The sequence below is a fragment of the Nanorana parkeri genome, unplaced genomic scaffold (genome assembly GCF_000935625.1).
Source record: "Nanorana parkeri isolate BGI_ZX_2015 unplaced genomic scaffold, ASM93562v1 scaffold434, whole genome shotgun sequence".
NCBI classification, from domain to species: domain Eukaryota; kingdom Metazoa; phylum Chordata; class Amphibia; order Anura; family Dicroglossidae; genus Nanorana; species Nanorana parkeri.
Window position 1 is genome coordinate 1202753 of NW_017306702.1, and position 16080 is coordinate 1218832.

Below are 16080 nucleotides of genomic sequence, written 5' to 3' on the forward strand. Positions count from 1 at the left end.
GCGATACTTTGACTGACGTTTATTCCGTCATGCAACGCTGTACTGAAATGAATTTTATACCATTTTTTGGGGACAGATAGAGCTTTATTTTGGTGGTATTTAATATGTAATAAAACCCCCCTATGTGATAGCAAAATATGTGACAGGTCCTCTTTATGGAGACATCAGGGGTCTCCAAGACCCCTAATGTCACCTAGGACCCCCCAAAAGAAGCTGATGAAGCAGAGATCTGCTCCATCAGCTTCTTTGCAGCTTCTGAAGCTGGAGAGTGACACAAGAATGCGGAAGTGATGTATTATACAACACTTCCGCATTCTTTCAGAGGAGAGGGGACCGGAGGGAGCTCGTGTACCGAGCTCTCTCTGATTCCCGTGACACAGCCGACATGCTGATCCCGGGCTCGCACCGGGCACAGCGGAGCTCGGGATCAGCGGGACAACAGCGGGGAGGATGTGTCTGAGCGGACGTTTTTTTTACTACGGCCGGCCCGGAGGTAGTTAAAGGAGAACTATGGGGTCAGTGTTTTTCCCCATAGTTCTCCTTAGGGTAACGGGAGGACACAAACTAGCGTCCTCCCGTTACCCTAACCTCAGTATACCGCGAGCTACAGCTCGCGGTATACTGAGACGCCGGAGCGGATCCCGACTTAGATGATGGGATCCGCCCAGCTGCGTGAGTGACAGCTGGCTCTGCCTATGTAGAGGCAGTGCCAGCTGTACCCGCTCCCTCCCCCGTCCGTTCCGCCAGTCAGCGCTGGCAGATCGGAGTGGGGAGAGGGGAATCCAGCCCCTCCCCCTGTCACGGCAGAGAGCCGTGACAGGAACGAGAGGCGAGCGAACCCGGTATGTGTTTGCTCACCTCCCGATCTACTGAGCCGACCTGTGACAGTCTCATTGTCACAGGTCGGCTAGAACTATAAGGTGAGTGAAAAGCACTCACCTCATAGTTCTCCTTTAAGATGCAACTAGTATGTGCCCTGAATGCTAAACGAGCCCATGAAATCATAAAGCAAAACAAATGGCAAACGCACTCATCAATTTGTTACCAGCTTAACAGCAAGGTGCACAGGGAAGGGCTTTAAACAGTAATAGCAAAAAGTTTGCGTTTGCACGTAAAGTTTGCGTGCCTTTAAGGGAGGTTGGGCTTCCTACTGACAAACCTGCCCTATGTGCTCCAAGATGGAGACTCTCATAGTTTAGAGTTAGGACTGCACTATATAGAGGTGCCTTGGCGAGGCTGTGCGGCTTTCACATTTTCTGCAGAAGACGTGTATCTAAACCTCGGTTTTTAATCTTAGCGGTGAGACAAGTTTTTTTTGCATGCTGGCTGGCGAGTGTGCTGGGAAACTTGTTGCCATGAAATCATAAAGGAACATCACAGATTCCTCCTGATGACTGTTCTTGGGGTGGCACAATGTTATGAATACCCAGTAGCAGCAGTAGGGCACTTTGGACATCTCAGTCTTATCAGAGTCATAGCCTACAAGTGTTAATGAGTGATTTATCCTCTGTGAACTATAGAAGCCTGAGTAAATCTATCAGTATTTGAAGGGAGATAATCTTTGCGCTGAGAGGATATCTTCCCAGTCCTTGTCATCAAACAGTCTTAGGTTGCGAACGGAGGTCAATTTTTTTTGGCAAAGGCTGCTGCAGTTTTCTTTTGGCCTAACACGTGTGAATAGATGGCCAGGATCAAATCTTAGGAGGATGTTTCCCATTAAAATGTCAAGCATAGCAAGACTTTAGCATTGGGAAGTAGAGTCCAATATGCATGGTAGTTGCAAAAACCTAAACCACAAATGATTGATAAGCTGAAAGTCATCTTTTTAGCAGAGCGGATCTCTGGTGGACTGCAAGGTGGAGAATTTGCAATAAATTTAGTTATAGCAAACTTACCTCTGGATTTTCTTGTGCTCCCAATATAGCGCTATATTCCAGAACCTTTTCCTGCTGCTAGACATTAAATGATCAACAGACCTTTGATGAGTGATCACATGATTTGGAAACCATGCCGATTGGTTCAGATGTTTATCTGACATCGTTCCCCATGTACCCTATATACACTGCAAAAATATGGGAAATGGTTTCAATGGTTTCATGTAATTCAAAATGATTACATTTATTTATGGAGGAGGAAACGGGTGTAATATGTTATAAAGAGACTTGCTGAGGGTAAGGAGCGAACTGCTCCAAGTACTACAAAGACTACAATCTCAATACCAATTAATAAACTGAACATGAGTCCATCCCGAGAGTGAGGTTGGAGTGGTCAAGGAGTGGGCTGTGCGAAGTTATGTTTACTCTAATTAACCCTGCGTGTGCTGTGCTGGCCCTACTGATACCACCCAGCTAAACAGACTTCAATTGAAAACAATTAAACAAATGAAGTGAAGTAAATAGAGGAAATGTATTACTGGTAGGCCCCGTGTGACAATACATCAGTGACTTGCAGAATGTACAGTTGGGCTTGATAAAAGATCCACACAAGGGTAGTCCAATGGAACTCTGTGCCCAGTAAAGTGGATCATGGCAGTGTAATCTCAGTCACATAAATCTGAAAGGAATTTCCTATGACCTTCTAGATACAGGCACCCCTATAATGAAGCATCCATGTGATATCAGAACCTTTAAGATGGTGATTGTGACGGACCCCCGTACTCAGGATGAGTATGTCCGCCGCTGTCTTCTTCCTTGCTGAGGAGATCTTGCAACCTGAAGATCCTTAGCTCCCAGTTTCCCCAGTCACTAGTCGAGGCTTGAGTGTAGGTGAAACAAACTGCTTTATTGAGAAACTGCACAAACTTTTATACAGAAAGTGATCAGATCAGAATATAATCCCATCACATCCACCTTCCCCTCCCCAGAAATCCTGTCTTCACAACACCACAGGTGTCCACCTGCTAACGAACACCAGACAGCCATAGCACAGCCTGGCCAGAATGTCATTGTTCTGAGCTCCCTCAGAGAACAATGGGAGATAACGAAGGATGGTGCTGATAGTCTTTCCATAACCAGGTCACACAGCATAACGCACTCAAACACAACTCAACACCAATACACATTTAACTTATAAACTCATCACCGTGTCGTCACAGTGATCTCAACCATTGGCAAGGCAGCACCATTGGTAATGAGCACAGTCTGGTGAGATCACAAAGTCACCTAAAGGAGGTCCAATCACTGGCAGATCATAAAATACTGAAGTGTTTTGCTGAATCCCCAGGTAGGTAATCCAGAAGGTCCAATCATAGCCAATTACCACCAATGGCCCTGCAACATGCTGGCAACAGAGACAAGGGGTACAGTTACCAAAATAGTTGAAGCTGATCTAAATGACACAAATCAACACAGCTCTTAATCCATTAATATATCAAAGCGGACCTTTCCCTATATCTGTAAAAATAACAACAAGCACACCTTTAGAAATGTTTAGTAATGACAATCTACACACACAGACTTCTAGATATTTGTCGGCTTTGTATTCTTTGCATTCCTTGGTTCTCTTTTCTTCCCCAGTCTTCTCACAGAGGCCATGTTTAATAAGGGAAGATTACTAGATCTCTCTTTACTTCCTGTAATTCTGGCACATGTGACCAGGACATGTGACCAGGACATGTGACCATGCACATCATCTCAGGGGAGGAAAATGCCTTCCTCCGAGATTACAGATGAGATTTCCCAGCATTGCTCTGCTGATGACAAGGAAATCTCAGTGTGCATTGTTTTGGCAAACTGAAGTAATTTGCACTTTCAAAGCAGGAAGTGAATGCTCTGCAAGTGTAAGAATTTCACAATCACAGCATGCCATGTCTATGTTATTATTAATCATCATACATAGAGGGATGCATTGGTACAATTTGATTTTGAAGTGTAAAAGTTGGCTTTAAATGCAATATATTCAGCTTCCTGCAGTCCCTGTACTGAGTGTGAGAGGAAAAAGCAGTACAAGAAGCATGCTGATAGGGAGGGAAAGCAGAGTAACGGGGATGAACTCATGGTGCAGCTTCTCATTTTCCATCCAGTACTGTCCAGGATAACCTGGGCTCAGGGACAATGGCTTGAATGATGCTGGCCATCAGACTGAGGACATCTAAAGGCAGAAAAAATGTACTGCAAGGCAAGTCTCTGGATTGAAGGTGAATATTGCAGCAAAAGCTGGTCTCATTATTTTATCTTTTAACCAGTTGACATCCGCGGTGTTAAACCCCCTTCCCATCCAGGCCATTTTTCAGTATTCAGCGCTGCGGTACTTTAACTGACATTTATTCCGTCATGCAGCGCTGTACTGAAATTAATTTTATACCCTTTTTTGGGGACAGATAGAGCTTTCTTTTGGTGGTATTTATTCACCACTGGGGGTTTTATTTTTTTACTATATTAAGGAAAAATTACCGAAATTTAAAAAAAAAAAACAGTTTCCCCTATATTAAATGATAAAACATTTATTATTACCCAATTTTTTGGTAAAATATAAAAGATGGGGTCACGTCGGGTAAAAAGACACTAAACATGTCAAGCCTTAAAATTGCGTGCGCGCGCGAAACCTCAAAAAACGATAATACCCAAAATTGGCCATAGGCGACGCTTTAAAAGCTGTTACCGCTCATCAGTTTAGTGTTATCAGTGATTGATGGCCCTAAAATGATTGCTCTCACTGCGACGTTCGCGGCGATATGTAACATGTGTAGCGCAATTGTAATTTTTGCGCGCTGGGGCACCGGACGCGTATTTACGTTTATAGGCGCGTAAACGTGGGGGTGGGGGAGTTAAACTTTTTGGGGGGGTTTTTCCCCTTTTTTTATATGTGACTTTTATTTTATTTTACTTTTTTATGTGTTACTTTTATTTTTTTTTATTTATATTTATTTTTTTTGCACTTATTGGTATTGCTATTATATAGGGGGATAACAACCCCGGGGGGGGGGGTGCCGCGAACGAGCACATATAGGCGATCGGCGGGCTATGGACCCGCCGATCGCCTATATGTGAAACACCCGGTAACGGGTGTGTGCATTTAGCGGGTCTTTTCTGCCCGTGCGTGCCCGCTAGGGGGCGCGCGCGAGCAGAAAAAAATTGCCGTCTGGAGACGGCAACCCGCAGATGCTGCAGTGCCGTCCGTCCGTTTTTTTACTACGGGCGGACGGCAAGAGGTTAATGGGTAATTCATTGTTATCTTGTTATTATCTTTGGCGGAGCTTTCCATGCCTATATGCTGGCTTTGCCCATGTAGTGTGCTGGTCATGTGAGCTGTTGGACAGATTACCAGCATACAGTTCACATGCTGTACTCCAGGTCTAGTCTAGCAGGGATCTGTGTCAGTTTACTGAAAACTGATGTCATCCCTTTGTTAATAAAAAAAAAAAAACTGGCATGGGTGGCGCAAGTAAACCTGAAACAAGTCTGTTTTGCTAAGGTGGTGCATGCCACTCGCGTCAGTTTCATGGACCATTATAATGGTGCAGAAAGCTTTCCACATGTAGTATTGGTGGGTGAATTAAAACTTTCTTCCAGCGTTCTTCCAGCGTTTTGTAGCGTGTTTTCCGCTCAAAATGAAGTGCAATGTAGCTCTTCCAGTGCATTTCAATGGAGATGTTCACATCTTGATGCTCAATGTCACCTGTAGCTGAAGCTTGTCGCTCGAACATGAGCTATTTTTTGGCAGGTTTCTTGCTTCTTGGCCCCAATAGACTTCAATGTCACCTGTAGCTGAAGCTTGTCGCTCGAACATGACCTCGAACATGACCTTTTTTTTTGGCGGGTTTCTTGCTTCTTGGCCCCAATAGACTTCAATGGTGTAGCTCTATGTCGCTCATTACCGGTGTTTTTGTGTGACATTGTAGAGCAATGTTGCGCTATACAAGTGTTACTTTTGCCCAAAAATTACACTCTCCACAGAAGCAGGAAACAGGAAGAGGAATTATTTCACATCAAAGACCACTTTTGATCGGATACTGCTCAATGTAGCAGCTACAAAGTCCCTGTGGTAAAATGCCAAAAGAAGCGATACATAGCGCGTCCAAATGTGCACTGTAGCTCAAAGAAGCTCGATGTAGCTCAATGTCGCTCAGCTCAAACGTGCAGAAAAAGCTTTTATTTTGCTGTAGCTCAGTGTGAATGGGGTCTTATGGATGCCTATGAGAGATCATTTGCTGGAGATGAATAGATTTTGTCACCTGTTTTTATTTATTAATTCTACTTTTAGTGTTCTTTTTGCACAACACTACTGAACAGCCATAAACCGATACATTGATTGTTTGCATTCTTCAATTCCCACCGTCCCTGCACTCGCCTATAACCCACAGCGCCAAAGTCTCTCATGTTATCTTTGCTGAGTTTATTGGCCTTGGACTTATGTCAGTAATACGAGGGCCTTGGAATGACACAATGCAATGTGCAGAGACTGAAGGCAGGTCAAACATCTTGCTGTGCAGGACATACTCAGAATTATTAGTTATCCTTTCAAAATGGTGATAGTGTATCTAACGCCAACATTTGTTTTTCCACTTTGTATAGTATAATATTGTAGGCATACATGGACAATGCTTCTTAGTGATCCTTGCACTAAAATCCCCCCCAATAATCACTATCGAGTGTACCATGTAGAATCCATTAACTGCAGATAATCACACAATTTCTAAAATGTTTGCGATTAATCGCTACTTTCTGCAACTCTGTGAGGTCTATTTATAAACAATTCACAGCGCCATTCACCCTGCCAATCTCTGTGAACGAACGGCATTACGTTCCATCCACTGTGCTGACACATACATGTGAAACTCGAATAATTAGAATATCGTGCAAAAGTATTCGCAGTAAGTGCTGCAAAAGGGGCCCAAACCAAGTACTGAGTACATATGCATGCTTGTACTTTTCAGAGGTCCGATATTGTTCTATGTACAATCCTTGTTTTATTGATTGCATGTAATAATCTACTTTTTTGAGGTTGTGGATTTGGGGTTCTTGGGGTTTTCATGAGCTGTAAGCCATAATCATCACAATTATGACAAATCACGGCTTGAACTATCTTGCTTTGCATGTAATGAGTCTATCTCATATATTAGTTTCACCTTTTAAGTTGCATTAGTGAAATAAATGAACTTTGCACGATATTCTAATTATTCGAGTTTCACCTGTATATACACTATATTGCCAAAAGTATTGGGACAGCCCTCCAAATCATTGGATTCAGGTGTTCCGTGAAATGTCCTTGCTACTAAATATTCCACGGTCATCTGTTAGTGGTATTATAACAGAGTGGAAGCAACTGGGAACAACAGCAACTCAGCCACGAAGTGGTAGGCCATGTAAAATGACAGAGCAGGGTCAGAGCATGAAGTGCACAGTGCGCAGAAGTCGCCAACTATCTGCAGAGTCAGTAGCTACAGACCTCCAAACTTCGTGTGGCCTTCAGTTTGGCACAACAGTGTGTAGAGAGCTTCATGGAATGGGTTTCCATGGCCTAGCAGCTGCATCCAAGCCTTACATCACCAAGTGCAATGCAAAGCGTCGGATGCAGTGCTGTAAGGACCTGTTCACATGACGTCCGTTTTCTGTGCTGACCTGATCCGTACGCTCCTGCACTAAAAATGCATCCCAATGTATCCCTATGTGTTTTATGGGCTGCAGTTCTCACGTGCGCAGTCCGTTCAGGTTACGACAGAAAAAATACTGCATGTCACATTTTGTCCAGTCAGGAAACTGACAGCAACACTCCAGCAAAAAAAAATAAAAAAAATTAAATTGGAATGCAGTGTGGCAAAAACGCACTGCATCAGTAGCACCGCGTCTGCAGATCCGCACCTTATCAGGACCTGATATCATGTGAACAGGCCCTAAAGCACGCCGCCACTGAACTCTAGAGAAGTGGAGACGTGTTCTCTGGATTGATGAATCACTCTTCTCTGTCTGGCAATCCGATGGACGTGTCTGGGTTTGGTGGTAGCCAGGAGAACGGTACTTGCCTGACTGCATTGTGCCAAATGTAAAGTTTGGTGGAGGGCGGATTATGGTGTGGGGTTGTTTTTCAGGGGTTGGGCTTGGCCCCTTAGTTCCAGTGAAGGGAACTCTTAAGGCATCAGCATACCAAGACATTTTGGACAATTTAATGCTCCCAACTTTGTGGGAACAGTTTGGGGATGGCCCCTTCTTGTTCCAACATGACAGCGCACCAGTGCACAAAGCAAGGTCCATAAAGACATGGATGGGACAATACTTTTGGCAATATAGTGCAATATAGTGTACTTTACACTGATGGGAACAGGTTAAAATTAGGGATGCACCAATATATCAGCCGCCGAAACATATCGGCCGAAAATTACTATAAGTGGTTATAGTAAACATACCATGTTCTCATGTTATGAATGAACAGGAACACTCAGTATAGAGGATTCCTGTTCATTGATAACAGGGGCTGCAGAAAAAAAGATTGAGGGCTCTGTGTTCTCAATCTCTTTTTCTATTTTAAAAGGGAAATATCATAGGTCTGTTTAGCCCCCTAATATTTCCCCGAAGCCCCTAAAAGTAAAGTAAAAAATAAAAATATTCAATAAAAATGAATAAGTAAATATAAAAATTAAAAAGTTTATAAAAAATAAACAAAATATTTATTATTAAAAAGTTAAAATAAAAAACATTTTCCGTTTCGGCCCGACATTTTTTTAAATTTCAGTTTCGTTTCGGTTTTCAAATTTTCATTTTGATGCACCTCTAGTTAAAATGTCAGCTTTGCCTCTGTATGGTACAGAAACGGCTAAGACCCAAATTTACTAACTAAAGGGGATTTCTGGTCTTTTTAAGTTCTAGGAATGAAACTTGTACTTAGAAAAACCAGGCGGGAGAGCTTCCAGCAGTGACAGTGCAACACTGCAAATGAACTGCATGTATCAATGGACTACAAGTATCAATGAACCACCAGTATCGATGGACTACAAGTATCAATGGTCTTCATTGATCAATCAACTAGAAGTGTGGTGATGCCACCACATACGTACATACGTACATTTACGAGCCCCTCCACCATGGTGGCAGGCGGGACTTGTAGCCTCTCCATTCTCGAATCCTGTGAATAGGTCAGTGATTGGATGATGTTCTAAAGAAATAACAGGAGCCTGTTGGGAGAAGAACCCCATGATTGGGGGACGGACCATTTTTCATTTAACACTCATACATGAAAGGAGGTCAGAGAGTGGTTATTCTGAAAAGTGGATGATAACAAAGATGAAGACCTGTGGGCGGGCTCTGTACTTTCAGAAGAGATCGCTCTGTGTGTGTGTGTGTGCTCTGTAATAACACAAGCTGGCCACAATCTCCTTTATCATGTACACCGAGTTATCTGCACACTCCCCCCGACTTCAGAATGAATGACCTCCATGGACATGCACAGGAGTTATATCAAGTCCAGCCAATCAAGATGGCCAAAGATCCTGAAGAGAGCGGGAGAAGCATGCAGCAAGTGAAGTGTGACCTCCAGCATGCTTGTTCCAGGTGCAGCCAGAAGGATGACAGTCAGTGATGCGGCATTTGTGGGAGGAGCTTAGCAGAGGCGACATCCTCTCTCCACATTCACCATTGGATTTCTTATCCCCGCTGGCTGGCAGGTGGGCGTGGCTAGGGGACCGCTTTACAGAGTAGTGGGCGGGCTATCTGTGGGGAGATACTGAGTGCAGTCACTTCTCATTGGATGAGAACTAGGGGCGTGTACAGTGCGGCACACCGTCCCCGCCCCCTCATTCCGGCACTAGCGGTGACCATGGCGGAGAAAGCCGCTCCGGTGTTGCTAAGCTCGGTGACCGTGTACTCTCTGGCAGCCTGCGCGGCACAGCTCGGCCTGGGCTATGTACTGGCACAGCGCCTGGGGAAGAGGTGCCATGCCACTGACAGATGGGTGCTGGTCTGGCTCTTCTATGATGCCATTGTACACTTCACACTGGTAGGTGATGGACTCTGCTCACCGTGCATTGCTACAATGTATATACAGTGTGTGCACTGCCCATCACTGGGCAGAGATCACCTTATAGCCGGGGAGTCGGACTATACTGGGATTATACAGGGTGAATATTGGGACTGTAGTGGAATTATACAGGGTGTATATTGGGACTGTACTGGAATTATACAGGGTGTATATTGGGACTGTACTGGAATTATACAGGGTGTATATTGGGACTGTACTGGAATTATACAGGGTGAATATTGGGACTGTACTGGGATTATACAGGGTGTATATTGGGAGACTACACTGGGTCCATACTAGGGCTGCAACAACTAATTGATTAAATTGATAATCGATTATGAGAATAGTTGACAACTATTCTCAATATCGATTAGTTGGTTGATAGTCCATACCAGGACTAAACGGGCTATACAGGCTTTATACCTGGTTTAAACTAGTTCTATACTGGGGCTACCCCCTGGTCTGTGCACTGGGGCTACCCCCTGGTGCATATTCTAGGTGAAGGTCACGTCCACTAAATACTACTGTGTAATGGAGAGAAGATTGATGACCTCAGTTATTCTCTATGTCAATTCTCATGTTTGTGCTTCACAGGAGGGACCTTTCGTTTACTTGTCTCTAGTGGGAACAGTGGCCACATCGGAGGGGCCTTTGGCTGCACTGTGTGAGTATGGTTTTCAAGGAATGTTTGGTGCGTTATGACTTTTCTAGGAAAGAAGTCATAGCTGTGCCCAGTCTTATAAAGCCAATAATCTGGGTGGGGGGGTCATTTATAACCTCTCACTATCTGCTGTTCATACGCACACTGTGGCTCATCCCATCCACAAAATTGGGGGCCACAGTGTACAGCCACGAAGTTCACTCTGCTTAACCTCTCACTGGTCACATGACCGGGCTAGTCTCTCGCCTTGATTTTTATTTTTTTAATACGAGACTTTCATTTAAATCTGTTAATCTCTCCTGGCGAAGCTGCCGGAGCTCAGAGCATGTTTGTAAAGCACAGCGCTGTGATTTTAGAATTGGACGGCCTTATTCATGATTTGAGCACCTTGGTATTGCAGGATTTGGGGATACATTTTTCTAGAGCATACATTTTACTGAGGAAGTACTGTGCTTTTGTATTGCTGACCTCCCGTTCTGTAAAGTCTCGCTGCATGGCTGTCATGCTGATCCAGTGGCTTCCATGCTTTTTGGAGTCTCTGACCTGGAGCAAGTATGCAGATAAGGATATCTGATTTTTCCATTGCCATACTTGTTCTAGATCGGTGGCTTAGAAGGCGTTGAGGACATTGGACCAGCATGGCAGCCGGGTAGCTAGTGATTTCCTTTGGCGTTCAGAAATGGCAGCCTCTGTGTTTTTGAGTGTTTTGTTATCTTAGTCGCAGTTTGTTTCTTCTAGCAGATAACATTCTCTCCTTATCTTCCAGGGAAGGAATATGGGAAAGCAGATGAGCGCTGGCTGCACTCTGACCCCACCGTTGTATCTCTGGAAATCCTCACTGTGGTTGTGGATGGTTTGTTGGCTCTAGCATTGATTTACGCCATTGTGAAGGATAAGTATTACAGGTGAGTGCTGCTCAGTACATGTTACTCTTCCCAGTCACAGCCCCGGAGTCCTCCCTGTGCTGGCAGATGATGTACAGCAGATAACCAGATGGATTTGGGGGGGTCCTAAACACGTCTCAGCAAAAAGGTGTAATGATCAGGGCAGCTGGTTACAAATCAAAACTTAACCAAAATGTCAACACGAATCACAGATCAGGCTTCAAGGTGCCGAAAAGGTCCCGGAGGAACATTTTACTAAGCCATTGCCCCAGTGCACCGAGCCGAACTTGCTAGCTGGTAGACATGTAAGTGGTGTTTTGTTTCAAATTGAAATTGAGACTAATTTCTTAACATTCGTACATTTGGATATATCCAAATGTAAATTTATCCGAATTTTAGATACATTCGAGTTTCCGAACGTGAATGTATCCAAACTTTCAGATGCTTCCGAATTCGAACAAATCTATTCATTTTTTTTTCTGAATTTCGTTTCGATTTCCAAATATCCAATTCTAATGACCAGTACAGACTATGAGGAATAATACAGAATTAAAATGACCATAAAAACTCCCCCCAAAAATTAATGAATGAATTGAAGAACCCCATCTGAATTGATCCGACCCGGAAAATTCGGATCAATCTAAACCGAACAAACCAAAAATGTGGTTCGTTCCGAACCGAAAGTGGAACATTTTTAAATCAATCCAGACCAAAAAATGTGGGTCAATCCCGAAGGGTCAGGACAGGCGTTTATTTGTGACATTGTTGGTCCAGTTTATTAACCCCTTCATGATTGGAGACGTACTATCATCATTTTGACAGCATCATGAATAGGTTAAAGCAGTGGTTCTCAACCTGTGTAACCTCAGGACCCACATATGTCCTTGGTCATTAAGTTGTGACCCAAGTCACCCCACACTGGAACGCATGGCATTGCGGTATTTTGCATTCCGGTGCAGGTGATCGCACTGTGGGATAGCAATGCAACACACCTCCCACAGCAAAATGCTCGGCAGGTGTGATTGCGTGGTAAGGTGCGTTAATCGCCCTTAAAAACACTGACAGACACACACAATCTCACACAATCACAGACATTCTCAGCCAAACATACACATCATACAATCATTTTTGTTCTTTTTTTTAAGATCCACCCAGTTCTCCCTAAGAACTGGAGTGGATCCTCAGCGTGGGGTCCAGTGTGGGAAGCTGTGTTGTGACGGAGCTCCATCCATATGTGCATTGCTTGTACAGCTCCCTCGTGTGCCCTGTAGAGGTGCCGCGAAACAGAATGTGATGTCACTCTGGTCCAGGCAACTCTACAGGGCGGTGTATGTCTGGATGGAGCTCTCTCACTATAGCCCCATCCCACCCCACCTCAAGCTGACACTTGGCGCCGGGCAGCATATTTTGAATGGCTGCTTGGCATGAGAACTGACAGTGCTGCGCTAGGGGAGGCTGAGTAGCCTCTCACCTAGAAAAGTGGAAGGGATGCGGTGACCCACTGAACACAGGGTCGCGACCCACTTTTGGGTCACGACCCACCAGTTGAGAACCAATGGGTTACAGGAAAGCTGTAGAAAATAAAACACGGTGGCTGTTATCGCTGACCTCCTCCTAGTTGCCTGGCTGAAATGTCCGTACCATTCATTATCGCTGCCAACGTGACACTGTTGAGCATCCGGGACAGTTTCTGTGACACACCTCAGTATACAGCGGCTGTTATATGGCATTTATGTAAGAATCATTTCTGACATGATATGTTCACAGTCCTATTTTATGAATTGTTTGTGACCACTGGAGGGACAACGTATCTGTATGTCAAACAGTCATCAACATTAATTCTTAAAGTAAACTGGTCAGTGTCCTGCCTGCATATGGAGCTAACCAGCCAAATAAATACGACCAGGCTCCACTCTAATCCCCCAAACGCAAGACTGTATGCAAAAGTCAGAATATTAAAACCGCCAACTGTGCCTTCTTCCCATCCAGTTTCCCACTCTGCTATACCCTGTGCAGATTCTCAGACATCTGAATTATATGAAGTGCTCACAACTAGAAAACCTAGGGGTGCCTTGTCTTGTCTTAAAAGGTTATCAAGGTTTCATATTGTAATAGTGACAGGTGCACTTTAATGACTTTAATGACTGCTGTGAGATAATTAGTTACAGGACAATCCACCTGCTGGTATTTAATAAAATAATATTTTGTATTCTCAGTAAATACACATATTAAGTTATTAAAGGAGAAGTCATGGCATATGCTTTTGTTTTATTTTTCGGCCCTCCTTACCATCTTGTCTTGAATTGTATTGTGATTGTAATGTCTTTCTTATATTGTAAAGTTCTGTGCAAACTGTATATAATAATAGAAAAATGTCACCAGCACACCAGAAGTTGAAAAAGCAAAATATTTTATTGCCAATAGCTGTATCTCATTGGCAAGCGCTTTCGGGGCCTCGCAGGGTCCCCTTCATCAGGCTTAGAGCCCCTGCGAGGCCCCAAAAGAGTTTGCCAATGAGATACAGCTATTGGCAATAAAAATATTTTGCTTTTTCAACTTCTGGTGTGCTGGTGACATTTTTCTATTGTTCACGTGTGGCGGTGCCATCCGCAGTCATTTCGAGCACCCGTCTTCATCAAGTGGGAATCCCGGTAATGAGTGCGGTATGGTTCCTGTTTCTGGCGCTATATAAATCCCGTATATAATAATAATAATAATAATATCAGCACTGTAATCGCAATACAAACAATATTTATTTTTGACAATACAATATAAGCTCAATTGAAAAAAATCTCCTTTCGTGTTGTGAGTGCTGCATATCTGCTGGACATCTTATTCAACAACTTCCTGGATTCCCTTCACGCTTTGTGACTTTACTGCTCATTACACCATTACATATCCCATGGTACCTTGCTGCCTGCAAGCAGTGATGTCACACGTGGTGTGTTTCCTGTACTGGGAGTGCCTCCTGAAACCCCTCTTCTTCAGCATCTCTGTAGTTCAGACAGCAGGCTCTGTGAAGTGGGTGACACATCGGTGCATATTCACAGTGCATAGTGAGTATGTGTCACTGCATTCCTGTGTGTGATTCTTCATAAAGTAAGTTTTCAGACTCCAAGTTCTTTCAGATTAAGAAGAGTAGGCTAGAAATAATTGACATACAATGTGGAAATGAAAGTGATTTTACTTGAACACATTATACATTAATATGTTTAACGACATTAAAAGGAGGACTATGAGGTGAGTGAAAATCACTCATTCTCATAGTTCGAGCCGACTTGTGCGAATGAAACTGTCACACGTCGGCTCAATAGATCGGGAAGTGAGCGAACAGTTAACGCTGCTTGCTCACTTCTCGATCATCTCCCTGCAGAGAGCGGTGACGGTCACTCACGGCTCCGTGCAGGGATTCCCCTCTCCGATCCTCCAGCACTAACTGGCGGAACGGAAAGGGGCGGGCAGAGCTGGCTCTATCTAGAGATAGGCAGAGCCCGCTGTCACTCGCGCAGCTGGGTGGATCGCGACAGTAATGTCTGGATCCGCCCCGGCTGCGGCGGTTTCAGTATACCGCGAGCTCTAGCTCCCAATATACTGAGCTTTGGGTCACGGGAGGACGCTAGTTTATGTCCTTCCACGACCCTTAGGAGAACTATAGGGGAAAAACACTTACCCCATAGTTCTCCTTTTAAGCTTATTAAATTCAGCCGTATGAAAAAAATTATTTGGAAACTGTTTTTGTGAATAACAATGCACTGTATAGACTTCTGTAAACTGATTGTTTTCTATGTCTTTTGATTTCTTCTATTCCTTCTGTGTTTCAGGCACTTTCTACAGATCACACTGTGTGTATGTGAATTGTATGGAGGATGGATGACGTTTTGCCCAGACTGGCTCGTTGGCAGCCCCAACCTTAACACCTCCAACTGGCTCTATCTGTGGGTCTACTTGGTGTTCTTCAATGGTTTATGGGTGCTGATCCCTGGCCTATTACTGTGGCAATCCTGGCTGGAGCTGAAGAAGCTTCATATCAGTAAAGGGAGTTCTGGAAAGAAGTCACGATGAAGATAGAGCGCACTAAAATTTGTTGTGGTTTTAATGGGTTAACAATGATTTTCTTGCAATGTTTTATTTTCAGTAATTGAAGTAATTTTTATATTTTTATAAACAATTTACAAATCTCTTTTGGTTTTCAGCAGCATTTAAAAAAATCAATTTTGTTTAATTTACTAGGCAAATCACAGTACGTATCTAGGTAAAGAGACAATGAGAATGGAGCCCAAGCACTAGAAATAAAGTTCCTCCAAAAGCTTGTTGGACAAGTCCCATGTTAAAACTGCTGTAAGAACAACACACCTTTTATTTAGTATTAAAGTCGGCATGCCACTTATGCTTTTGTCTAATTCTGCCTTCAGGTTAGAGTTTTATCTGTCTCCTCTCACAAGAACATTCATTGGTCACCCTGCAGACACTGCCCTCCTTTTGGGCTCTCTTTCCCATTGACTGCACTCCGGAACATACTGTACCTTTTAACAGCCCATCATCCCTCTCCTCAGAATTTCTCTCAGCTCCTCCTCCGATTGTTTCCCT

At 43.8% G+C, this 16080-nt stretch overlaps 1 protein-coding gene across 1 annotated transcript; it reads left to right on the top strand.

Moving 5' to 3' along the window:
• Positions 1-9728: 9728 nt before the first annotated feature.
• On the top strand, positions 9729-15601 carry EBPL (emopamil binding protein like). The gene is made up of 4 exons (XM_018560137.1): positions 9729-9927; positions 10543-10612; positions 11376-11514; positions 15315-15601. Exons 1-4 carry the CDS (start codon positions 9748-9750, stop codon positions 15553-15555), a joined length of 630 nt encoding a protein of 209 aa, XP_018415639.1. The 5' UTR covers positions 9729-9747; the 3' UTR covers positions 15556-15601.
• The last annotated feature ends 479 nt before the right edge of the window (positions 15602-16080 follow it).